Genomic DNA, 27,541 nt, shown 5'->3' with positions numbered 1-27,541 from the left:
CCAGTCATGAGCAGTTCATTGCAAGCACACCACTCTTTCTTTCACTATCCATCCCCTCACTGTGCTCCACTCCACCACTTTTCTGTACCAATGGTGACGTAAATGAGAAGTGATTAAAAAAAAACTCCAAATAGAAAACAAAGTTGCTAAGTTGCATGCACACCAAATTTGGAGTGGAAATTTGCACACGAATCTCAAACACCTAAGATGGTGGTTTCGCACACACTGTTAGTCATGCTCGACATCTGTGGCACAGAGAAAGATAGTCTGTTTAATATGGAGCTGTCTTCTTCCAATGTGGCCACAAGACAGGACTGGAAAAATGGTGTGTGTGTGTGTGTGTCGTTGGTTGTTATCTCCATATGAGGGTTTCAGATGGCGGAGCGGAGCTCTCCCAGGTCTCGTAGTATCCATCTCCGTGTGTGCATGCATATATGTATATATATATATGTGTGTGTGTGCATGTCTATGTGTGTGTGTGCATGTGCTGTTTGTTGGCTGTTATCTTCAACATGTAGGTGGGTTTCAGGAGGTGGAATGTAGACCGTATCCACCTGTGTGTGTGTGTGTGAAAGGCAGAGGAGGTATGGTAGTAATCAACTAACTGACAAAATACAGCACTGGAGCATCAGGAGGAAGCCAAATAGACAAAGATTGAGTCATCAAGCGGAACCTGGACAGGATTCTGGTTTCGTCTGCTACTCCTCTACCCTTAATCCCATCCAGGCACAGCCTGAGAAAGAAAGAAGGAGATGGAGGACCAGACAAAACCACGCACATCAACATAAAGCACACACACTCTAACATTCAACTAACTATATTATAACGACTTATGGTAAATGCGTAATAAGCCAAAAGCAGAGGGAGATCACAATAACAATACATACACACAAATGAAACAAACATGAAGACATTAAAAACTCTGAAAACATTTCCCCCAAACCCCACATCCATCAAGTTATCCAACCTGGAGCTCCCTGTAGAGCTGATCAAGACTGCGGTTGCCTTGCACCACAGCTGGATTGCCTGTGTTATAGCCAGGCCCACGAGTGGGGTTTGGGATTCGTGCGGCACTCAGCTCGTCAAGCTGGCGGCTCAGTTGATCCACACGTGCAACAGCGACCTGAAGCTCACGCTGCTTCTCCTGAAATAACCTGCCAGCCTGCTCAATCTCAAGTGCTGTGGGATATCCATATGCAAGGATTGGGGTAGACAGAGAAGATGGTCAGATGATATTCTGATATAGATGGTCAAATTGACAAAACGCCCTGGATCTCAACTTTTTCTGTAACTTATCATAATATATCCACATACCAAGTTTCAGTTGAATATGTTAAAGGGTATGGGTAAAAAAGTCTGAAAAACCAAAGGTGAGACAGACAGATGGACGTATAGATAGACAGGCGGAGAGCAAACCTATTGTTCCCTTCGGTGAAACCGGTAGGGGAATAATAATCGCCCCCCGGCTCCCACCCCTCCGACAAGGTCGGAGACGAGGGACAATAAAATGAGCTCCGTCCGACTGTCTGACCGACCGATCGTCCGTCCATATACTTTTGTGTACGTCATATTTCAAAAAATGTTGACCATTTGAATTATTTCAAAAAATGTTGACCATTTAGCTTTCATATTGCAGATATCTATTCCTCATGACATCAACCTGATTATATTGCGGCTGCGATTGACTGAATTCTGTTGCCATGACAACCATCACGGTAACTTGGCTTGTGTGCTTGATATTTTAAAAAACGTTTTTTGTTTTTTTTTTCTTTTTTAATACAAGATCGAGGCTCGTGAAAGAGCGAACATTAATCACACAGAAAGACAAACCGACACATAAAACATATAACATCGGGAGCGGTAGACAAGATGGGGAGAGAGGGGGAAGGACACAAACACAACATTTGAGAGCAGGGACCGAGAGACATGGAGACATCGAGAGATCTGTGGGAGGGAGAGGGCTTTGGGGGGTGAGGCATGGGAAGGGGGGGGGGGTGGGAGAGGTATAAAACATATGGACACTGCCAGGACTTCCAGGAAAGAAGTTGGAATTTCAAACAAGGTGGATCTGGGGTGAATTAGCGGCGGTAGAAAAGATCAAGGTTTTGGATGGGGGAAGATAGGAGATTGTGGTGAACAGCTGTTTTAAAGACCTGGAGGGAGGAGTGGGATTGAAGGGAGTGTGGGAGTTTGTTCCAGAGGCGGGAGAAAAGAGGAATGAAAGAGTGAAGGTGAGCAGAGAGCCGAGATTTCGGCAGTTTAACCATCAGAGGGTTGCAGGCAGATCTTGTGCGACCTGTAGGAATATTTGCGGGACAGAGCACAGAGAGAGCTGGGGGAGCAAGGCCGGAGAGGAGTCGGTAGAAGACAGAAAGACCACCTACCTGCCTGCGGTGGGTGAGATGAAGGCCCTCAGAATCAGCTTCATCGTGGGAGATTCCAATGATTCTGAAAGCTTTGGTTTCAACAGCGTGAAGCCGAGCTAGGTGTGAGGCAGGAGCACCGGCCCATAGGGGAGAACAGTATTCCATTGAGCTGCGGATGAAAGCCTTGTATGTGGTGAGGAGCTCAGGTGTGCCTAGGAAGGACTTCGCACGACGGAGTCATGCCTTGCGGAAGAACAGTCGACGGAGTCGACTCCCCAAACCTAACCCTAACCCCAGTCGGCGACTGGCTTTGGAGGCCAGCTTGGAAATGTGGTTTTCCCAATAAATATCATGGCAGATAGTGAGACCCAAAAGCTTGAGCGACAGAACTTCGTGGAGAGGATTGTTGAGAAAGTAGATGGGAGGGTTGTCCAGTCGATCTTTTCGGAGAGACATAGTAAGAGTGTGAGATTTGTCAGGATTGCAAGACATGTTCCACTTGTTTGACCAGTCTGTGATTTTGTCCAGGTCTTCAGAGAGTGAGGAGGCTGCAGACTGCCGATCTGAGGGAAGAGGAATGGAGCGGCAGAGAGTGGAGTCATCAGCAAAGAGATAGAGAGGATTTTCCAGAGAGTCGGAGAGATCATTGATAAAGACCAGAAAAAGCTCCAGCCTGAACAGGAAGGGGAGATGAGAGAAATCCATTCAGGGCCACACGTTGACTACGACCAGAGAGGAAGTCCGCAAGCCATGCGTGGAGAATTTCCATGGATACCATAGGAGGAGAGTTTGGTGAGCAGAGCTGGGTGCCAGACCGTATCGAAGGCACGTGATATGTCAAGGGAGACAGCTCTGATTTCCTGTTTGGCATTGAGGACCTCCATCCATTGTTGAGACAGCAGAAGCAGCATGTCCAGAGTAGAATGACCTGGTCTGAAACCAAATTGATGATCAGAGATCAAGCCATTGGAGAAGAGGAAAGATTTCATATCCGAAGCAATGATGGATTCCATGACTTTGCTGATAATTGGAAGCAGGCTGATTGGTCTGTAGTTGCAAGGATCTGTTTTTGCACCTTTTTTGTGTAAAGCGGTAATGTTTGCTGATTTCCAAGATGCTAGCAGATGACCTTGAGCAAAAGAGAGGGTGAAAAGAACAGAGAGAGGGTGAGATAGAGCGGAAGAACAGGATTTTAGGACCCGTGGGCTGATGCCGTCTGGTCCAGTTGCAGAATCAGAGTCGAGGTTAGACAAAAACTCCTCCACCTTGTCAGGAGAGAAGGACACAGAGTCCAGGAGCAGTTGGGTTCGAGTGGGAAAGGTGGGAACAGAGAGAGATGGGTTTGGGACTAAAGATTTTGAGGCAAACACAGAGTTGAGGCATTCGGCTATCAAGTTCAAGGTTTAGCTATCATATTACACAGATCTTTTCCTCATGTCACCAAAAAGGCAGGGAACCTAGAATATCAACTCCTTGTTGTTCTTGAAAAAAATTATTATGCAGTTGCATAACCATTTTAATGATTTTTAGTGTTAGCATGATGTCCATGCATGATTCCGATAAAAAAACCCAGAAGAGCCTGGCCTTATAAATTGCCTAATAACCTCCCTTGTTGATGAACTTGGCGATCTACGAAACTCACTCCCTTTTGTCACAAATTAAGACATGATGAGTGAGTGTAGGAGATGATGAGAGTCTCTGCCAAGCTGCATGGCAACGCACCAAGATTCTTGTTGAGCAGGCGGCTCGTCTCGGCCTGGCCCCGCATGGCGCGGATCCTGCGCAGTTTAGCTTCTTGGCTCTCCATGCGCTCCCGAAGCACACGCAGCTTCTCACTCTCGGTCGTAGGTTGTGCAGTATTGTTTTGCACACCTCCGGATGACACCTGCTGCCCCCGCCGTGCTTCTTGCTGCTTCAGGAAACGCAGTCGCTGTTCCTGTTAAAAACAACTTCATTAATAAAGGATATTTGAACCTCATGAAGTCTTTACAACTTATCACAAATGACCGACCAACAATTTAATGGCATGGCTAACTACCATTCAACAACCCAAATCTCAAAAAATGAACAACAACATAGATAATGCACATGGATACGTGCTATGATCCTCATGGTGATGATCAGAGGTCATAACAAAGAAAATGTGGAATGGACACGTGAACCAACCTCTCAAAAAATGGGTTACCATGGCAATATCAGTTGCCGAGGACACAATAAATTACCTTGGCAACAAGTTGATGTTGTTGAGCCTCTATCTGCTGCTGCTGACGAGATGCCATCTCCTGAAGCTCCGTTAAGGTAAGCTCCACTCCAGGGCTTCCGGCCTGTTGGGAGGAGATAGCGGCATGGAAGGTGCATGTATTGGCATTTATTATCTTTTCACGACATGCAAGAAAGGATGCAGATGCATTGACATGCCAGCTGTTGTGCCCAATCAGCATGCGTCAGGCAAAGACGTCCCTTATTACGGCATGTAGTGCAGCGATTGGCTGCAGCGAAGCCCAATTAAAGCCCCCAAAAGGCTTCAGTTCTTCAAGAACGGTGCTCGGTGAGCAAGGCCAGAATACAAAAACTATAATTAGCCCATTACTTGACTTATCTGCAAAGCACCACTCAGCTCAAAATCTTATGGAAAAATGATTGCGCCCTCAATAAAGGTGAGTTATTGTCATTACCGAGTGTTCGAAGACAATCCTCTATTATTTTAAAAACAATGAAGACGAGATAGAAAGAGAGAGAGAAAAAAACAAGCCTCTCCACCTCGATGCTTTCAGGTGCATTCAGCGCATCGAGATTTGGGCCAAAGGTTGCACTTATCAAACTTATCGTTGCATTTAATTTTTATTCAGCACCGCAGCCTTCCTGAGTTACATTGTACAAAAACGGGAAAAGGGTAAAGCATCGACCACGGCGTATGGAGGAATGGGAGTAATTACAGCACAGCATCGTGTACCAAATTACAACTTAATCGTGCATTGTAAGATTCAGATCAATCACAGTGCACAGAGGTTATCGACACAAGAATATGATCAAAACAACAACAACTAGAACGGCACTCAGTAGAGAGCATACCTACCTCCACCTGGTTGGCCATATCACTCAATGGTGAAGAATCACTTTAAAAATTCCACTAGCTGGATCCGGATCCGGATGTTCACCAAAATTGAATCGATTCTTCATTGTCACACACACAACCGTTCCAAAAAGTTTCGTCTAAATCCGTCCACAACTTTTTGAGATATCCCGCAATGTATAGGTTTTGGCCCCATCTCCCAATGGTGAGAATCACTTAAAAAATTAAATAATTCTCATATCCGAATCCATATTCATATCTTCACTAAAATCGAATCTATTTGTCCTTGTCAGACACCCAACCGGTTCAACAAGTTTCGTCCAAATCCGTCCACAACTTTTTGAGATATCCCGCAATGTATAGGTTTTGGCCCGATCTCCCAATGGTGAAGAATCATTAAAAAAATTAAATAATTCTCATATCCGAATCCATATTCAGATCTTCACCAAAATCGAATCTATTTGTCCTTGTCAGACACCCAACCGGTTCAACAAGTTTCGTCCAAATCCGTCCACAACTTTTTGAGATATCCCGCAATGTATAGGTTTTGGCCCCATCTCCCAATGGTGAGAATCACTTAAAAAATTAAATAATTCTCATATCCGAATCCATATTCATATCTTCACTAAAATCGAATATATTTGTCCTTGTCACACACACAATCCGTCCAACAAGTTTCGTCCAAATCCATCTACAACTTTTTGAGATATCCCGCTATGTATCGTTTTTGGCCCAATCTCCCAAAGGTGAAGAAGCACTTAAAAAATTAAATAATTCTCATATCCGAATCCATATTCAGATCCTCACCAGAATCGAATCGAATCGTCCTTGTCAGACACCCAACCGGTCCACCAAGTTTCGTCCAAACCCGTCCACAACTTTTTGAGATATTTTGTTCACAAACGGACAGACAGACAGGGGTGAAAACATAACCTCCATCCATCTTTGGTGGCGGAGGTAACACCTCAGATTGGAGAAGAATGACGGCAAAATTTTGGCTTTGGGGCATTGTGTGTTCTGTGCAGTACAGCACGAACAAAGTCTGTTGGAAATCTTTCTCTGTTCGGACAAGCAAAGCTTACCAAAGGATAAGTGGTATAAAGGTGTGAGCAGTGGAATGGAAAAAAAATAAAAAAAAACACCTTTAGAGGCCATTTTTCCCCCGCAAAGCGGGGATTGGCCTTTTTCGGGGACCGTGGTTGTTGTTGTTTTTTGGTCCCCTTTTTGAAGCAATGTTTTACGGCCGGATGCCCTTCCTGCCGCCAACCCTTTTTGTCGCCTTTTACGACAAGCAGGGAATTACCAGTGAACTGGTACTCAATTAGCCGACCTCGGAAGGATGACAGGCTGAGTCAACCCCCCTGGCGTTAATTCAGCGATCGACCGGGATTCGAACCCAGGAGCAGTGGAATGAATATTTCAATATAATCACTTGAACATTCTCTTTCAGTACCAACGGTGTTCAGACCATTACAGGGTATTCGTCCGGACATGGTCATGGCATCATCTTATGCAGTTTATTTTATACACATCTAATGGCCCGTAAACCCAATCTTGGTACGCGAGGGTATTCAGCATTTCGCCTAAGCAGCCTGGTTTGTCAAAGGCCTCGAGCTGCAGCCGTTGTGCATTGAACCATCGCTGCGACACATCTGGTAATCCTCGCCATAGCTAGATGGAACACCTGCACCAAGGAAAAGACTCCATTGGGGACTGTTTAAGTACATTTAGGCCTGAGTACCTTCTGAGGCCGAAATAGGATATCTCACATGTATAGTTCGGCTGACAGGATAGCCTAGTTGTCTAGCCTGGGTTTGAATCTAGGCCCGGCTAGAAACTGTCATCCTGGTGTTTCACAGCTACGGCGATTCATCAATGCGTGTGCCCTCCCTCGGATGGATATTAAGCTGGGTGTCCTGTCGAGATGGTGGAGGTTAAAAATCCCATGGTGTCCTTCAGAAAAAGGAGGTGAGGTGTCACTGGCACCCTAAACAAATTGAAAATTCTTGCCCTTACCCACAGAGGGCACTGCATCAGCGGCATTGCCACACTCCTGCAAGAACTGATGCCAACCCACAGCCAAGTGCTGCATACGAACGATGATGACGCATGCACGGCTGGTCCCTTTATACTTAGTTGTTGTGTCACTGGTAGTCAATTTTTGTGTATAATTAAGTTGTGTTGTAAGCTTTGATGTGTAATTAAATCGATATTACGAAAGCATAGTCTTAATTCAGTGATTTGTGGCTTGGTTGAAGTTCATTTATTTTGATTGTGGTTGGGAGAGTTGGAGGGGTTTCCTGTTCCAGGTAAGAACGTGGGAAGGCAGCGTAACCGACACCCTTGCAGTAACATTCTCAAGGATCCCATTTCAAAGTCGAGCGGACATGATGCCTCGTTTTAAAGAAAACAAAAAAACACTTTATTATCCCACTGATTAGGAGCCATGAACTTCAGGAAACACTTAACCCATTTTGGTGATTAAAATAACCAACCACATAGGTCTAAGTTTGTTCACATCTATAGTAATAATGCATCCATTATACAGTCACGTGAAAAAGTAAGTACACCATGTGTAAACCCCATGTAAAGTTTTGACTTTTCCAACATATTTCAACATACAACTATTTGATGTTCATTTCAACAATATTGAGAGATAAAGGTGATATAATATAACAAATATCATGAAACATTTACATTTTGTAGTCCATTGTATAATTTAAATAAACATAAATGCAAATTTCGCATGTGGAAAAAGTAAGTACACCCTTGGCTCTAATAGGAGGTATTGCCCCCTTTGGCAGAAACAACCTCAAGTAGGCGTTTCTTATAACTGTCTACCAGTCTCTGACATCGACTGGGAGAAATTTTTGCCCACTCCTCCATTCAGAATTCTTTCAGCTGTGCGATGTTTGAGGGGTTTCTTCATGCACAGCTCGTTTCAAATCCCCCCACAACATCTCGATGGGATTTAGATCCAGGCTTTGACTTGGCCATTCCAGAACCCTCCATTTCTTTCTTTTCAGCCATTCCTTGGTGGATTTACTGGTATGTTTAGGGTCATTGTCATGTTGCAAGGTCCACCTTCGGTTGAGCTTCAACTTTCCGACAGATGGCCTCACATTATCCTCAAGCACCCTCTGGTACAATGAAGAATTCATCGTGGATTCTATGACGGTGAGCTGCCCAGGCCCTGATGCAGCAAAGCTGCCCCAAAACATAATATTTCCACCACCATGCTTTACAGTTGGTATCAGGTTCTTGTGGTCAAATGCTGTCTTTGGTTTTTGCCAAACAGGTCTTCTGCTACTGTGGCCAAATAGCTCTAACTTTGACTCATCTGTCCAGAGCACATTGTTCCAGACGTGCTGGTCTTTGCCTCAGTGTTCATTGGCAAACTTTAGTCTTGCCCTGATGTTCTTTCTGGACAGCAAAGGTTTCCTCCTGGCACACCTCCCATGTAGATCAAATTAGTGCAGCCTCTTTCTAATGGTAGACTCGTGCACTTTGACATCAACAGTGGCAAGAGCTACCTGTAGGTCCCGTGATGACATTCTGGGGTTCTTGGAGACTTCTTTCAGCATCTTGTGGTCTGCTCTCAGGCTGAACTTGCTGGGGCGGCCTGGCCTGAACAAGTTGGCAGTTGTTTGTAATCTTCTCCACTTGTAGATTATCTTCCAGACAGTCGAATGATTGATTTCAAATTGTTTGGAGATCTTTTCAAATCCCTTCCCAGACTCGTAGGCATCTATAAGCTTCTTTCTGAAGACCTCAGAGAGCTCTTTTGATCTAGGCATGGTGACGCCGCACACTTCAACAACAAAGAGCAAACCAAACTAAATGTCTGAGGTTTAAATAAGACAGGTTCCTCCAAGATCCTCTCTAACGATGTTCTAATCATTTGCACCTGAGCTGGTGCACCTGATTCTAATTTTAGGTATTTCAAGTAGTGATAAACGTAGGGGTGTACTTACTTTTTCCACATGCGAAATTTGCATTTATGTTTATTTAAATTATACAATGGACTACAAAATGTAAATGTTTCATGGTGTTTGTTATATTATATCACCTTTATCTATCAATATTGTTGAAATGAAGATCAAATAGCTGTATGTTGAAAAAGTCAAAACTTTACATGGGGTGTACTTACTTTTTCACGTGACTGTACGAGTGTACGTGCATGAAAACACTTTTCACCATTAAAAAAAAAAAAACAGTACTTTCCAGCAACATGTAATTTGAATTGGTGCACTTCAAGGTACAATTGAGCAATTGCATCAGTCTGATAATTATTCGATGCCCATTTATGAAAACATAACCATGGGAATATCCTGGATTTAAAGAAGCTATTGTTGGGGAGAGGATTGTACATAATATTTGAAGTTTTCAGAATCTCAGAGTCTCAGAGATCTCGACTAATCTCAGAGAGTTTCAGAATTTCAGAGTTTTCAGAAGATATTTTTCAGAATCATTGGAATCTCCTGCGATGAAGCTAACTTCGAGGGCCTTTCACTCACTCACCGCAGGCAGGTTGTAGTCTTTCTATCTTCTACCGACTCCTCTCCGGCCTTGCTCCCCCAGCTCTCTCTGGGCTCTGTCCCCCAAATATTCCGACAGGTCACACAAGATCTGCCAGCAACCCTCTTATGGTTAAACTGCCGAAATCAAGACTCTCTGCTCACCTTCACTCTTTCATTCCTCTTTTCTCCCGCCTCTGGAACAAACTCCCCCACTCCCTTCAATCCCACTCCTCCCTCCAGGTCTTTAAAACAGCTGTTCACCACCATCTCTTATCTTCCCCCATCCAAAACCTTGATCTTTTCTACCCTCGCTAATTCAACCCAGATACACTTTTTTGAAATTCGAACTTTTTTCGTGGAAGTCCTTGCAGTGTCCATGTGTTTTATACCTCTCCCACCTCCCCCAAGCCCTTTCCCTCCCACAGTTCTCTCGATGTCCCTGCTCTCAATTGTTGTTTTGTGTCCTTCCCCCTCTCTCCCCATCTTGTCTACCGCTCCCCTTATTTTGTGTTTCATGTATCGGTTTGACTTTTTGTGTGATTAATGTTTGCTCTTTCACGAGCCTCGATCATGTATACAAAAAAAACAAACAAGTTGGTTATTATATATAATCTGAATTCTGTGGAATCGAATGCTCTCGAGGCATGGCTGACGTGGCTTCTCTGGAGTTTTACAACCTCTCCTCCAGTCGAGCTCTGTCTGCTCTCTCAACCGTCCAACTCTCTCCAACTCCTCCAATGATGCACATGTTCGTTAAGTAAAACCCCTCTTGGTTAAACAACCCAAATTCCGGGCTTTCTGCACACATCCACTCTTTTGTTCCTCTTTTCTCCAGTTTGTGGAACTGCCTTTTGGAGACGGTTCAATTGAAATTTTCCCAACAGGCCTTCAAACGAGCGGTGCACCACCATCCATCTCATCTCCCATCCCTACCTGCGATCTTTGTTTTTAACCACCATGAATCCTTCCTCACTCGACCCAAATCACAATAGCACAAGAGATGTCAGATTAAATTAGTTTGTATTCCATCTTCCTTCATCTTCTTTTCATACCAAAGGAAAAGATTACAAACACCGGAAGAGATCATATACAGTACATATTGTGGCCTTTTGTTTTCCAAGTCCAAAACTCCTTTTCAGAAAGTCACTATATGGTCATTTAAAAAATATTTTTCTCACAAATAAACATTGATATGACACAAAAACAACATTGTTGACTATATGGTATAATGTATTACTATTTCTTGTTATTTCACACTAAATATGAACCTCCCCCAAAACAACAACAACAACAACATGCATGAACACACCACTGCTCGCAGACATCTGTTGAATGACTGTTTCAGCAAGTTGCGTTTCCAGTCACAAAAGTCTGACGTAGTCTACACCGAGACACCGATTGCATGTAGGAATGTCACCAACTTCTTGCTGTGAGCGAAAGAATGGACCGCAGTCAAATGTCAAGAACGTGTTGGTTTCCGCACGAGCTGGAAATATGTCTGAAGAAAAAGAATCACCTTCAGAGGCCATTTTTCCCCGCAGAGCAGGGGTTGGCCTTTTTTGGGCACCGTGGTCCCCTTTTTGAAGCAATGTTTTATGGCCGGATGCCCTTCCTGCCGCCAACCCTGTTAGTCACCTCTTGCGACACACAGGGAATTACCAGTGAACTGGTCCTCAATTTGCCGACCTCGGAAGGATGACAGGCTGAGTCATTTTAATTCAGCGTTCGACCGGGATTTCCCCTGGTGTTAATTCAGCGATTGACCGGGATTCGAACCCAGGATCCTAGGATCCCAAGCCAGCACCCTAACCGTTAAACCAACACCAGGCTAGGAAATATGTCTGAAGGAAGAGTCTAATTTATTTGGCTTGTAAGTAATCTGCCTTCTTGACTTTACTTCATACATAACTGTCTGTACAATGTTCAGGGTTGTTCTGTGTAGCACCTCTGATCTGGCTTCCAAAGAGTCATCCAACATCTCCACTTGGGAATCCCCAACTATGCACCTCGCCATATTGTATAGAATGCTAGGTACATTCTCCTTTAAGAGTGATCTGTCAAACACCAAATAAAAGTTTGCAGCTTCTCGGACATTCTTACGCACACCTGTGGCACACTCAAATACTAATTGCATGTCCATGTTTGCACCAAATTTAGTAGCCACAGTGTTCACAGCTGTCTTTTGCAGATTTGGAGCACACAACCTCGGGTTTTTTTCTAGATGGCCTACTAAATTCAACGTCAGACAAAGTTTCTTCAATTTTTTTCTTCAAATCATGCATCGATGACTTTGAGTCCACAACTCCATGACATTGCAAGAGGGATTGGTAAGTCTGATACAACTCGTCCATTCTGTTGAAAGCCCCAATCAGCGAGAAGACTTCCCAGAAAAATGAAGAATTTGCAATTCACAGCAATTAAATTATCAATTTCCTCTGATTCACCCATTTTTTCTGGATTGGGTTGTTCACAGGTTCTTTCTCAAAGAAAAAAAAAACTTGATGCAACAATTTCCGTGATATTTGATGACAATGACTGTGTCATTGGGAAAAATGAACTGCAAATTTGCATTCCAGTCAATGTTATTACCTCCGCCACCAAAGGTGGATGGACGTTATGTTTTCACCCCTGTCTGTTTGTCTGTCCGTTTGTCTGTGAACAAAATATCCCAAAAGGTTGTGGACGGATTCAGACGAAATTTTGCAGAGATGTAGCATATGTGACAAGGACGAAATGATTAGATTTTGGTGAAGATCCGGATCCGGCTACTATAATTTTTTTTACGTGATTCTTCACCATTGGGAGATCGGGCCAAAAACGATACATTGCGGGATATCTCAAAAAGGCGTGGATGGATTTGGACGAAACTTGTTGGACAGGTTTTGTGTGTGACAAGGACGATTCGATTCGATTTTGGTGAAGATCTGAATATGGATTCGGATATGAGACTTATTTAATTTCTAAATGATTCTTCACCATTGGGAGATAGGGGCAAAAATGATACATAGCAGGATATCTCAAAAAGTTATGGACGGATTTGGACGAAACTTGTTGGACAGGTTTTGTATGTGACACGGAAGAATCGATTCAATTTTGGTGAAGATCCGGATCCGGATCCAGCTCGTAGAAATTTTATAGCGATTCTTCACCATTGAGTGATATGGCCAACCAGGTGGAGGTATGCTCTCAACTGAGTGCCGTTCTGGTTGCTATTCTGCACTGCCTCATTGATCCGCCGTCCAACATCAAATGAGCAGACCTCGTTCAGTTTCCCAACTGTTGCATCCTCATCACAAGAAAAGCAAACTTCTCTCGTTTCAGTTGACAATCTTTTCGATGATTTGGTAAAGTGCCGGGAAGAGGATGCCCCTGACTCAGATCTACTGGGTGTGACATGAGGACGATCATATTTGTCTGGCCTTGTCGTTACAGGAACATCAGCTCGGGCAACACTTTTTTCGTACCTTTTCTTCACTCGTTCGATCTTGCCCTGACAAACTGTTCCCTGATGAAACTTGCGTAACCTCCACAGTAACAGCGTTGCTTGAGAGAAATGGTTCCAAAGGGTAATTTTAAATGGTTCTAAAAGGTGAATTCAAAAGGTTTCTAAAGGGTAATTCTAAAGGGTTCCTAAATTGGCAGCCGTAGTATAGAAATTGTGCGTGGGGTCAGGCAAACTGTGCAACCGATGGGTGGAACTTGCATGCACACACACACACACATAGCTCCTTTTATAGTATAGATAACCAACATATAAAAGCTAGTGTACCACAACTATGGCAGTGTGTTGACGTACCGTCATGCCATTACTACCAACCAAGAGCAAATATTTGAAGAATGAAGTGCGGGAGTGAAGATAATTAATTAAAAGCAAACAAGGAAGGAAAATAAAAATGTAAAAGAGCGAAGGAGGCACAACATGCCACTGGATGCACATACCCTATTCTCTTGCCTGTGATCAGAAGTCGGGACACCATTGTGCTTGCTGCTGTGTGTCTGTCCTCTCTGGCTTTCTGGAACATAAACATGCAGCTGGCACGTCATTAATATCTCTTGCAAAATTAACTTCCAATAGTTGAAAGTTGCGACGTAGACAATCGAGAATTAAATGCAGCAGATTATCACAACCGCATGAAGGTAAAAACGAAGGAAACGAACTTTAATTTAAAAAAAGGAGCAGTTCTACCAACAGATTGCATCAAAAATGTCAAGTAAACTCAACTTGCGCCTCGTCACAAAAGTATCAGGATTAAAACCCTGATGGTATGTAATTGTCCGGGAGGTTGAGTTCTTTTCTGGTAACTGAATTCAGCAGTAATCTCATAAAATTTGACAAGCATCTATGTTTCAATATGATTCAAGCTGAAAATCAACAATCCCTTTCACGTGGGAGGTCGGAGGGGAGGATGTGTGACCGGCTGACCGCTAAATATTTCAGTTTTGATGGCATGCCAGGAGATGGCGGTACATTCTCAAGCAGGCCATCATTCAGATGAGGACATGAAGCCGGCTGTCCATTCTGCAGTTAGTTTGTGGACATTATGGATCTCAAGGTATATTTAGAGAAAGTGAGTCGTTGTGTGCCTGAAACCTGGCCAAATTCCATGCATCAGTTAGCCGAGCTATAATTAGGACCACTGTCAGCAAGTGGCATTGTTGGTGTGTGGACTTGGCGTAGGAAAGATGGGACAGTGGATATGATGTACTGGTAGGCATGATGGGACAAATGAACGAACTCCTCTTGTGCACAGGTTTCCTTGTATTAAAAGACATTTTGGTCGAACGCTTAAGAGCGATGTCGGGGATTGAAACAAGTACAGTACGTACAATGATATCTAACACTAAAATGATCGGCAATGGCAGAGTATGCACTGGACAAGTGCAAATGGTTTGGACAAATGGTTTTGATGGAATCTGGTTTGGACACATTTTCCCCAAACTGATGTGCAAATTTTTATTGACATGAGGAAGGCCAACATCATAATAAAAACTTTCAATTCTGAATCAAATAACATAAAACTAGAACTGCACTTGGTAGAACGCATACCTCTGATAGGCTGAACAGTTTATGTTTTGCATCCCACTGATAGGCCGGATCTGGATCCAGACCTGAATCAAAATCGAATCAGCTTGTTCTTATTACACACCCAACTCGTCCACCAAGTTTTATCACTTGTCCACAACTTTTTGAAAGAACATGACATATTTATATATATATATATACAACAACAATAACAGGCATTTTCAGGCCATTTTCCCGACAAGAGCGGGGGTTAGCCTCGCGGTCCCCATGACAATCTTCTCCATTTTGCCCTATTTACTGCATCTCCAATCTCCCATTTCTGCATTTCTGCATCATATATATATATAGTTTTTGGCCCCATCTCTCCAACGTGAAGAATCACTTAAAAAATTAAACATTTCTCGAATCTGGATCTGTATTTGGATCTTGACCAAATTTAATCAATTCTTCCTCATCACACATCCAACCAGGCCACCAAGTTTAGTCTGAATCCGTTCATAACTTGTTTGAGATATCGTGCTACATATCGGTTTTGGCCCTATCTTTCAATGGTGAAACATCACTTTACAAATTCTAGTATCTGGATCCGGATCCAGATCTTCACTAAAATCGAATAATTTCGTCCTTATCACACACCCAACCTCTCAACCAAATTCCGTCTTAATCTGTTGACAACCTTTTGAGATATCCTATTCACAGACAGACAAACAGAGTGGTAAAAAACATAACCTCCGTCCACCTTAGGTGGTGGAGGTAAATATGAAACATAGCCACTTGAAGTATAACAAGCACATCATGTGGAACAGAGAAGTCCTCCATCACAAAAATACCACACTGGTTTTCCTACACGTACATGTACTTATGACTTTGCTCATTTTTGATTGTGTGGAACAGAGAAGTCCTCCTGATGTAAAACCATCACATAAATACCACACTGGTTTTCCGACATGTACATGTACTTATGACTTTGCTCATTTTTGATTGGGCACCCAACTTTCTGTCTTCTGTCTTCCTTTAATTCCTCAAAAGAATTGAGTGATCCTGCTCTGTGATGCTGCTCCAGCATGCATTTTACACGTGCAAACAATTTATTCACCATAACTGCCTGAGCATTGACCTTTGACAAATATTCTGATTTAAAAAAAACCCAACAAAATTGATCACTTTAAACGTGTTTATTAAAATAGATTACAATCTTTTTCCTAAGTTTATTTTGACGAGTCATTTGGTGCCTTGTTTCATTATCTCGAGGTTGTTTCCAAAAATTACGACGAAAGCATGACAGCTACGTCATCGCCAATTCCCAATTCGAACAAGCATTTGCCATGACAATAAATAAGACCCAAGGCCAAACACGACAAAGAGTTAGCCTTAACCTGGAAAAACCTGTGTTTTCCCATGGACAACTGCATGTCGCTTTATTACATGCAACAATTACTATGGTGATCCACAATGTAACACATTTGCCAAAAATATCATCCTCAAAGCAACACAGCAACACTCCTGTAGCGCGCCAACAATAAAAACAATCTCCGCTTCAAAGTCTAAACACCAATACCACCTTTTAGGTGGCCATTTCCCCCGTGTAAGTGTGCCTGTTTGTCCGTATTTCATGTTGTCTTGGGGTTATAAGTAAGACTGTTCATAGATAAGTTAATAATTGCACTGTGTCTTCTGATTCTTCCATTTCCTTGTATATTACTTTGATTGCTTTTCTTCCTTTAGTTGTGTGTAAATAATAATAAATCCTGTTATTCCCTACTTTGTCTTCTACTTCTTCATGCTCTTTCGGTCGCTTTAGAGGTTTCCATCATTGAATACCTGTGGCACGATTTGGCCAACGTTTAGGATCGGGTTTAGTACTGTTAATGGCTCGAACTTCGGGTTGCTAAAACCGCTCGGCAACTAGTCCATCTAAAACCGGGGTTCGAGCGGTACTTGTCTCCCTAGTCTGCGGAGGGACAGATAAAGGTATTCGGGATAAACCCTGGACCCATAACCCTGATCCGTTCCATCCCGCGGGAGAGCGTTACAAGTACCAGGACCGGGGAGACGGCCAGCTTAACAGGACAAGGGGCTAATCACCCCCTTGCTAACGGGAGAGCCGTCCCCCGTATCTGTAACAAGAAAGTCTAAACACCAATAGACATCAAGAATTTCAATATGATTCCATTGAAATAAAATAATGATTTTAAAGGTCATATTAAAAAAAATTCCGAAGGTTTACCGCCGTAGATGCAGTCTTACACACCACCTTAATACCCCATGTCCAAGTACTGCAAAATTTGAGGATTTTGGAAGTGGCAAGAAGGCAATTTGTGTTCTCCAGTGTTCAAGTATGCCTGGTTTTGGCTTAATGTGGTTAAGCTTAAAGTGGCCTGCTTAAGATCCTCGGATCTTGAGTTCAAGCCACTGTCATGCCGTTAAATAACACCAGGTGCATCGACTCAGCCTGTCATTCTCCCAAGGCTGGCAAAATGAGTACCAGCTAGCTGGTAAAGGGGCACTGCATCAGTGGCACAGCCGTGCCCCCAGAAAATGATGCAGCCAAGCAGCCACAGGCTGCATACAAATAAATAAATAAAGTGTTCAAGTGTATAATTCAATTGAAATCAAGTAAAGATTTTAAAGGTCGTTAAAAATATTTTTCTATTCCGGAAGTTTACCGCCGTTGTTGCAGCGCCTCTTACAACACATCTTACTATAATTCACCAAATGTCTGTCTGTCTGTCCGTTCGAAGGTACCGTAAAAACTGCTGAACTGATCACAAAGATATTTTGGGTGGATAATCCTGGGATCCCCACGAGTAAAATAGGCTATTTAGTTTTCCCAATTTCAGCTTTAGTCTCCAGCATTCTCTGGTTTGGACTCCCGCATAACATTCGCGTTCGCATGACGTTCATTGTGACGTCTTCTTACGTCGAGCAACGGTACCCACCCCATGGGCGGGGCTTCAATTGGGAGGCCCAAATGAAAAGGCTAAATATCGGAAATTGAAGGCTTTTTTTTTCTTTCAAACGATTTATATAAACATCCGTTAAATCTCGATCGGTGTGAACACGATTATCGATCACGATTTGAAACACGATGGAATAATAGCCGGCGAAGCCGGTGTTGTCAATAAACGAGTACGTATTATGTTGACAACCTGATTATGCCTTGGCTCGAGAATCCGAAGCGCAGTGGGCGCAGCCATCTTGCGGATGCGGAAGTATGCATAACAAATTTAAAACATTCATTAGGAGTTTCTTTCACCCGTCGTCGTTTGATTCACAATCTTATGCACCTCCGATGTATTAATAAAATAATTTAAGACCAACATCGGCCCGCACGGGCCTGGTTATCTTCAACAAAACGCGTCACCAAACACCGGACCCAATGAGAGTCGAGCATTTGCAAAAATATTTCTAAAATGAAAGAGCTCAATGGTGGGCGCCATCGACCGGATGCAGAAGTTTGCATAAAACAATTGCGAAAAAGTTCAATAGGAGTTTGTTTCACCCGTCGTTCTTTGATTCACAATCTAATGAAACCTCTCATTAGTAATTAAAATACGTTAAGACCAACCTCGTTATCTTCAACGAAAATCGTCATCAAACACCAGAACCAATGAGATTCGAGCATTTGAAAAAAAAATTTTTTTTTAAGCTTATTACGCGTTTCGGAGGGTGAAAACGGCGTCAAATATTCTAACATTGACGAAGAATTATTTTTTAGAAATCTCGCGGCCGTATGGGATAGTTTTTCACGGCCAGAAATACGGTATAAGCGGTTTACATATTTAGTTTAGAAATACGGATAGTTTTTCACGGCCGGAAATATCCGAAGTTGAGACGGAATTCACCGAATTAATCACTGCAAGCTAACGTCTTCTGGTGGAGGAAGCCGCCGTGCCCGGAGAGAACCAGTCCTGCCAGCGACTGAAGTTAGAAGACTACACACATACTGTGAAAACGTATGTTAAGCCCAGTTAAAATTTCTTAAAATAGGCCTTAAGCTAGCACATCGTATAGTTACTTCCTTAAGCTTCTTGTGACATTTATTGTATGCACGTATTGCCATTGGGGAGGACTCTCTGCTCTTCTCTTTTACCAAGTCTTACCAGGTACGGTACCTACTACATCTACCTACTACCAACTACCTACCTACCTACTACCAACCTACCTACTACCAACTACCTAACCTACTGATGCCATGGTGATGGGTAAAATAGTGGCAAGAGGTATGCAGGTATTGGGGAGGACTGTCTGCTCTTCTCTTTTACCAAGTCTTACCAGGTACGGTACCTACTACACCTACCTACTACCAACTACCTAACCTACTGATACCATAGTGATGGGTAAAATAGTGGCAAGAGGCTTTGGCTTCGCCGGCTCATTGCGGCTTTGCAGTCGGTACTAGTATTTCTGAAGATACTGTTTAGATTTTGATGATTTGCGTGTGATGTGATTCAACGGATGTTTATATGAATCATTTAAAATAAAAAAAAGCCTTCAATTTCTGATATTTTGCCATCGCCATATGCAGATTCGCCACGGACCCACGATCGATGTTTCTCTACGTGAACGTACCCGTTTGTTTGCGAACGGGTACGTTTTTCATGGAAGTCCTTCACGAACTTGCTGTCCATGTCTGACGTGCGACTGAAGGTGCTACAGGAATGTGGAATTTATTGGTTTCATGCTTTAGCATTCACCGTATCTGCATTGCCTGTTTGCTTCTGGCCTCCCACCCATGCGTAGCACGGGTATTTCTCTAGTTATAAAAAGAGAAGAAATCGCATCCATGTCAGAAGAAAAAGGTGTAGTTGTGGTAGTATATGTGCAATCTATGTAAGTTACAGGACTTCCAGATGCTAACAACTTCAGAACCCTTTAGAATTACCCTTAGGAATCGCTTAGAATTACCCATTAAAACCCATTATAATTACCATATAGAATCATTTAGAACCCTCTAGAATTACACTTTAGAACCCTTTAGAATTAAACACAGTGGGTAGAAGGTTCTTCTTCTTCATTTTTTGACAGATGGATGGACGGATGGAAGGAAAGACATAGCCAAATATTGAAGCAGCGTCGGTGCTTAAAGATATGTTTTACTCCTCTTTGCACATGCACAATTGCGATGACTTTAGAGCCAAAGTACTGCTAAACTACAGGCTCGTTTTCCAATCCATGTTCCGATTCGTGTTCAAAATATAACATTCAATTGAAATCAAGTTGATGCTCGATCATAAACTGACGTTTGTAGACGGACGGACAGACAGACAGAAGTGAACCTATTGCTTAACGATGCCTTTTGCTTCGCGTGCGCAGGGTAAAAACCTTATGAGACAGAGACAGAGAGACAGAGAGACAGAGAGACAGTGAGACAGAGAGACAGAGAGACAGAGAGACAGTGAGACAGAGAGACAGAGAGACAGAGAGACAGAGAGAGAGAGAGAGAGAGAGAGAGAGAGAGAGAGAGAGAGACAGTAATACGTCAAAGTCAAAAACCCAGTGTGGATCAACAAATAATCACATTCACTATTTACTAATTGTTATTTCACCAGGTTCCTTTGCTTGCATGCTTTAAAAAAAACATCAAATATCCTATTTTTGTTATTAGGTCTAAATAAGGTCCAAATACAAAGTGTAGTAGATCATTACACAAGGATATCAAAATCCCATGTTCATGTCATAGAACTTTAAAATATTACTGAATGTGCAATATACACCACACATAGCAAACGCCACCAGATTTACTTTAAATTACCGCTGAATTTGACAAGCATGGCCTCACCAAGAACCTTGACCTCCTTCACGTCTTGGCCTTGACCGCTGAGGCCAATAATAGGGTCACCGTGGCGAATGTAAAACCTGACTTCTGCCCTCTGTGCTCCCCAGCGCTGCAGCAGCTCCGCCATCCGCTCATTGTCAGCTATAGCACGTTCTGAGAGCACAACAGGTATCAGGTACACAAATAACATCATCTACACACGAGGGGCATCCATATATTGTATTAGGTATGCAGTGGGAGAGCGTTGGGTGTGCACCTCACATATGAATCCCAATACAGTAGTTGAAAAGCAGTATGTTACCTTTTTGTCAAGCATTTTTTCCCCCCTTTCATTTATACCTCTATTCTCGTATTTGTTAAGCTTGTGGGTATTTGTTAAGCCACATTTAAAATCGGCCATTATACACGCAAGTAATAAATTAATGGTCCTTAACATTATTTAATTAATTGCAGTGTTTTGTTTAACATTCTAGCACAAATTCCTTGGAGTGCACCTGTTTTGTGTCCCATTATATGGGTACAGTTTACCCTTTTCCAAAGCACTCAACTCCTGCTGCCTGGCTTTACGATCACGGATAAGGAAGCATCAACTTTTGATGAGGAAGACTCAAGTGAAAAAGGGGAGAAGGTGAGTGTTGAATTTCAAGCGTACATGTGAATTTCCACGCACAGGTAACATTTATCGCATAATGTACGTGCGGAGAAAAACAGTACTATAAATCTGTGCAATTAAAAACAAGCAGTGCGGTCACGATGTCAAACAGGTGGCCACGGGCATGAGGAAATCAAAATGGGCCGCTCTGCCTCTTTCAACCTGCACCTGAAAGCTGCACCACAGTGAGGCCTTGTGCAATTAAGAGCATGTCTAAGTCCTATACACGAGTGATGATCTGTTCGAGTGAAAAGCATCCACGTGTACTCCTTAAATGAGGTTGCAGCGTTTTGATTCTTTCTTTGTTGCTAAAGGTGCACGAGAGACAAAAAGCGACGAGACGTTCTGACAGGGATGAACGGCGTAGAAGAAAAGCATGGCTCACCGCATCCCTGCCAGCTTTCCACCAGCTGGCAGGATCCCTCGCCAGGCTCCTTGCAAGCTTCGATGACATCACGGCAGGTCGTCTGCGGTGTCACCGGCACCTCCGTCACAGGCTGGTCGTCCTCACTCAAGTGCACGTTCAGGATCATCTAGAGTACCATGAGAGCAATGATCAGGGATGACTGCATTCCCTGGGGGGCTCAAGAAGGCAGACTGCAAGTGTTGAAGACGCCACTCAAACTTTGTGGCAGAGTTCAAAAAAGCCGAGTCGTATAGAAAAGAAGGATTAACTGTTTTGACCACACAAGAAAGCAGGTCAAACGGAGCTGGAGGAAAAAAAAAACAACCCTGAAATTTAGCGAGTGCTGTTTTTCTAATCAAAGAAAGGACTAAGGAAAGTTTGATACAGAAGATGCCTTTCAGCGCAAACCACTTGCATGGTGATATCCACATTTCAATACATATATTTACTTAACATAATCTGTAAATTAATTTACTTCATTTCTATACTTCACACATAATCACATCCTATTTGCCATGTTGGTGAACCTTTTGTGGTCATACTGCTGGCTCAAAGGCCTTATATTGCCCAAAAGTGAGGTACAACATGGCTTCGTGGATATGTGTTACAAGAATGAAGACAGGACAGCTGTCTTCAATAGCATGCTCTCTAATGCACCACCTTCTGCAGGCAACGCACCAGCACTAGTCTTCTTCCATCAAAGCTGTCTAATCAGGTTTCAATTCCCGACCCAGAAATAAACTGCCATCTTGGTGTTCCACGGGCAGGTCGATTCATCAATGTGTGTGCCATCCCTCGGATGGACGTTAAACTGGGCGTCCCGTCTGCCAGCATTCGTTGGTGGACGTTAAAGATCCAACGGTGTCCTTCGCGAAGAGTAGGCGAACTATCACCCACACCCTGAACAAATTACAAATTCCTGCCCGAACCATCAGCGGCGCAGCCTCAGCCAATGATCCTACCCCGCAGCCTGGTGCTGGAGACGAACAAAGAAGACAACAGTCTTAAACGGAATAGTTTCTGCAGACAGATCAGCAACCCCAGAACTAGAGAGACTGCTTTACTCCCAACCAATTGTGCCATTTGCTTTTCGACAAGTGTCATTATTACACCAAAACCATCGTAAAATGCTTTTGGATTTGTTGAGCTACCCAGCAGCCTGGTGTGGGAAATAATACAAAAATATTTTTCACAAATCCACACAATCTTCATCTTATCTCATTCAACTTACTTTCCACTGGTAACCAGTAATTTTGACAGCTCATGTAGTCACGCGGCTATTCATGGCTGTTGTTCTGTTATTGCTTGTGCGTGTTGGCACTGGCCAGCTTCTGTTTCGCAGAAACTCCTTACTTAGTAGGGTAATTCAACTGACGTATACAGCATTTCTTACTCCGCAGCCATTTTTCAAAGAATCTCAGGAATATAAACTTATAAATGCGGCCATTTGAGTTCAAAGAATAACGTCGAACATAATGTGCACGGATTGCAACCACTGGCAGCATTTCTTGAGCACTGAGTTTCAGTTTGTCCGAAAGGCCTGTTGCTGAAATCGGAGCACGAGGTCACTTTTGTGGGCGTTTACTTCAGTGAGCACTGGCCCGTTTGTGAGATTGCAATTTTGCAGTAGCTTGAGGGGCTTTGTCTCTTCATGCTGTGGCTAGCATGCCCGTCACACCCATGCCAGCAGATTGAGTGGGGTTTGTTAAAGAGGGCATTGCCGGGACCGTAGAATCCCTCCCCCCCCCCCCACCCCTCTCGCACCCAGAGATTATGAGGTTTCAGAACATTTCTAGTCTGGCATAGGAAGTAATGTCAGTTGCTTTCAATTGTTTGTTTGTAAAAACATGTATTTTTCAAGACAGTCCCTCTTGAGTGCAACATGATTTTGGTCCAGAACTGCTACAGCTTGGCTATGTCTAGATCTTGTAGACGTCATTGTCCTGCTTGTGCAGAAACTCCTCAACCACCGTGATCAGTTCTTCAATCAAAACACTTCCAACGAAGCTCTCTCTTCAATTTGGGGAACTGGTAGAAATCTGAAGGAGCCAAATCTGGTGAATAGGCTGGATGAGGGGAAGAAGCCAGTCAAAGCCACAGTTAGTGACTGTGGTCACTGCAACATGGGTTTGTAATATGTATGGATGATGCATTTTACGTGAGAAAGCATTCCTTGACTCAACTTCAAATAGGACTCATTCTTGATATGTCTTGTTGCAACTGTTGCAGTTCATCAATATAGTACTCCCCATTGATGGTGTAACCTTGTTGGAGGTAGTTGCTCATGATCATACCTCCACTGCTGCAGAAAACAGTGACCATGACCCTTCCAGCTAATAAATGTATTCTTGAACTTATGGTGAGATGGACAATGTGTGTGCTTCCACGGCCTGCTCCGCTGTTTGGTCTCAGCATCAAAGTGGTAAACCAATGACAGGATGAGTCATGCTCACAACTGCTTAAGAAGTTCCATACATCAAGTTAATCTCTCTTGTTGTCAGCAATTAACATTCTGGGCACCCATTTTGCTGAAATATTGTTAATGCCCAATGTTTCAGTGCAGGTGGAGTGCAATCACCCAATGCTGGTGACCAATGTATCAGCTATGTGCCTGACTGTTGATCTTCTGTCACTCATCAAAATCTTATGGAGTGTCTCAACTTTTTTTTTCTTTTTTCTTTTTATCAACGCATCCTGAAATTGGCTCATCCTCTGTGCTGGTCCTCCCTCACATAGATTGAGATTCTTCGTTTGTTTTTAGAGTGGCAAATGAAGAGGCATCACCGCCATGCTACCATAATGTCTCATTGATTTCCTTGAGGGTCTCCCCTTTCTTATGGAGGTAACTGATCATTGCTACATTTTAGTCTTCTCCATTTCACAAATCTGTGTTGAACCGCTCACACTTTTGTATACAAGTGTAAGAAGCTATCATGGCACTCAGTAAAGCATATACCTCCGCCAGGCTGAACAGTTTACATTTTGTATCCCACTGATAGGCCGGATCTGGACCCGGACCTGAAACATCTATAAACAAACGGATGTTTACAAATAAACACTTTAAAATACGAGTTCTTTGATCAGTGAAAATGGTTTGATCCCAGCCTATTAAATACAGTCGTGGCCAAAAATATTGGCACCCTTGCACCTTTTTCAAATAACTCACAATTTTCTCTAAAAATAAGTTGAAATTGACAAAAGTATTTGGTCTCCACAATTCTTTATTTCACTGTTAATATTACATTGTGGCGGGCACAAGGGACAATAATTCCGCGCACCAGTGGGTGGCGCGAGCGTCCAGGCGGGGAACGAAAACGCATGCCCCGCCTTTCGACCGATCGGCCACGCCCGGGGGCAAGGCGTGGCCTCGGGACATATATGCGGGCTCTAAGCTCGAGCCCGCCCAGTGCTGAAGTGCGAGCTTTGAATAAAGACTCTTGTTGCACCAACGCGTTGTGGCCTACCTCTCTGGCAATCGAGTCGTGTGTGCACAGCACCACACTGGTGACCCCAATTGGTTCAGCCGTTGCTGACCCCCGAACCCGCAATGGCTACCAACGCCGTCGCCGTCAAACTCCCCGAGTTTTGGGAAGCGCAAGCTGACGTTTGGTTTGTGCAGGCCGAAGCTCAATTTCAGCTCCGAGGCATCACGGCGGACGAGACCCGGTACTACCACGTGGTCGCCGCCCTCGGGCCCGGCACTGCCGCCCGAGTCGTGTCCATCCTTCGGCGCCCGTCGGGCGACCACAAGTACGAGGCGCTCAAACGTCTCCTCCTCGCCACATACGGGCTCACAGAGGTCGAACGTGCCGACCGCCTCCTGGACCTTCCCGCCCTCGGCGACACACGACCATCCGTCCGGATGGATTTCATGCTGTCCCTGCTTGGAGACCAGCGCCCGGATTTCTTATTCCGAGCACTTTTCCTACGCCAGCTACCTGCACAGGTGCGCCTCGCGCTGGCCGGTTCCAAACTAACGAAACCCCGCGCCCTGGCTGGAGAGGCCGACAAGTATTTTGCGGCCTGCGACACGCAGTCCGTGTGTGGTGCTGCCGTAGTGGCTCCCGGTGCGGAGGCTCCAGCGCCCCCTGCTTCCCTCGTGGCCGCTGCTACGCCCCGCCCACTACCGCCGCCACCACCACCACCGCCACCGACACGGCCGCCGCGGGGGCCACCGCCACAAACCTGGTGCTACTACCATGCCAGGTTCGGCCGCAAGGCTAAAACGTGCCGCCCGCCGTATTCTTTTGACAGGTCGGGAAACGACCGGCGCTCACTTGCGGCCATGAGCGTCGGCCATTCCGGCAGCCTCCTTTTCATCACGGACACCTTGTCCGGGCGCCGTTTTCTTTGCGACACAGGAGCGCAGGTAAGCGTCCTCCCCGCCTCCACGTCCGACAAGCAATCCGCGGGCCGGGGCCCAGCGTTGCTTGCAGCCAACGGTACACCCATACGCACATTCCGGAAGCGCTGCCTCTCACTGCGGTTCGGAGGGCAGCGCTTTCAATGGTCGTTCGTGACCGCCAGCGTGCCAATGGCCCTGCTGGGCACGGACTTCCTATGTGCGCATGGGCTGTTGGTCGACGTTAAGCGCAGACGTCTCGTCCAGGCCGAAGCCTTCAGCTCGCTCGCTTGTTCGCTGAGCAGCTCGTTGAGCGGCTCACTGAGCGGCTCACCGAGCGGCTTGCTGAAGGGTTCCTGAAGAGGCCAACATCCTAGTCGCGAGCCGTCCCGGCGAGTTTAGTTTGCACGCTTCCGGCAGCGGACGACTTTACCCGCCTCCTAGCCAGTTTCCCGGCCCTCACGCGGCCCACCTTCTCAGCGGTGGCCGTTAAACACGGGGTGGAGCACCATATACCCAAGGTCGGGCCGCCGGTCTATGCCCGGGCACGCCGACTCGAACCCACGAAGCCCGCCGTGGCGAAGGCGGAGTTCGCCACGATGGAACGGCTGGGTATCGTGCGGCGCTCAAACAGCGCTTGGGCCTCTCCGCTGCACATTGTGCCGAAGCCCGGCGGAGGATGGCGGCCATGCGGTGACTACCACCGGCTCAATGATGCCACCACCCCCGACCGCTACCCGGTCCCGCATATCCAGGACTTTTCCACCCGGTTGGCAAACACGACCGTGTTTTCCAAGGTGGACCTCATCTGGGGCTACCACCAGGTCCCCGTACAACCGGGCGATGTCCCGAAGACGGCCGTCATCACCCCTTTCGGCCTCTTCGAGTTCCTGCGAATGCCTTTCGGGTTGAAGAATGCGGCCCAGGCGTTCCAACGGCTTATGGACAGCGTCTTGCGTGACTTACCTTTCCTCTATGTCTACCTGGACGACATCCTAGTCGCGAGCGCGTCCCGGGAGGAGCACCTGCTCCACCTCCGCACGCTTTTCGAACGCCTGGGCCAGCATGGCCTAATCATCAACCCCGCAAAGTGCCGTTTCGGCATCGCCACCATCGACTTCTTGGGGCACCGCATCACCAGGCACGGGGCCGTCCCTTTACTGACCAAGGTGGAGGCGGTCAGGGATTTCCCGCAACCCCGCACGATCAAGGGGCTCCAGGAGTTCCTGGGCATGGTAAATTTTTACCACCGCTTCGTGCCCCACGTCACCCAGCTCCTCCGCCCCCTGCACGAGGCCCTCCGGGGCAAGCCGGGCAAAGGTGACATCACCTGGTCGGAGCAGATGGCCGCGGCGTTTGCGGGCGCAAAGCTGGCCCTGG

At 44.9% G+C, this 27,541-nt stretch overlaps 1 protein-coding gene across 7 annotated transcripts in view; it reads right to left on the bottom strand.

Moving 5' to 3' along the window:
- Window positions 1-27,541, bottom strand: part of LOC137426720 (apoptosis-stimulating of p53 protein 1) — a 228,887-nt gene that overhangs the window by 54,321 nt on the left and 147,025 nt on the right. For all 7 annotated transcript variants that reach the window (XM_078779089.1, XM_078779091.1, XM_078779092.1 and 4 more), the window contains 6 exons: window positions 21,799-21,946; window positions 20,765-20,914; window positions 13,899-13,972; window positions 4,589-4,690; window positions 4,089-4,302; window positions 968-1,179 (listed from right to left, as the gene is read on the bottom strand). In XM_078779089.1, coding sequence (XP_078635215.1) covers window positions 968-1,179; window positions 4,089-4,302; window positions 4,589-4,690; window positions 13,899-13,972; window positions 20,765-20,914; window positions 21,799-21,946 — 900 coding nt within the window. The remainder of the gene's footprint in view (window positions 1-967; window positions 1,180-4,088; window positions 4,303-4,588; window positions 4,691-13,898; window positions 13,973-20,764; window positions 20,915-21,798; window positions 21,947-27,541) is intronic.

The sequence above is a fragment of the Myxine glutinosa genome, chromosome 5 (assembly GCF_964187855.1).
Source record: "Myxine glutinosa chromosome 5, kmMyxGlut1.1, whole genome shotgun sequence".
Classification (NCBI taxonomy): Eukaryota; Metazoa; Chordata; class Myxini; order Myxiniformes; family Myxinidae; genus Myxine; species Myxine glutinosa.
Note: the sequence above shows the minus strand (reverse complement) of the source record. Positions and strands in the feature narration are given on the sequence as shown.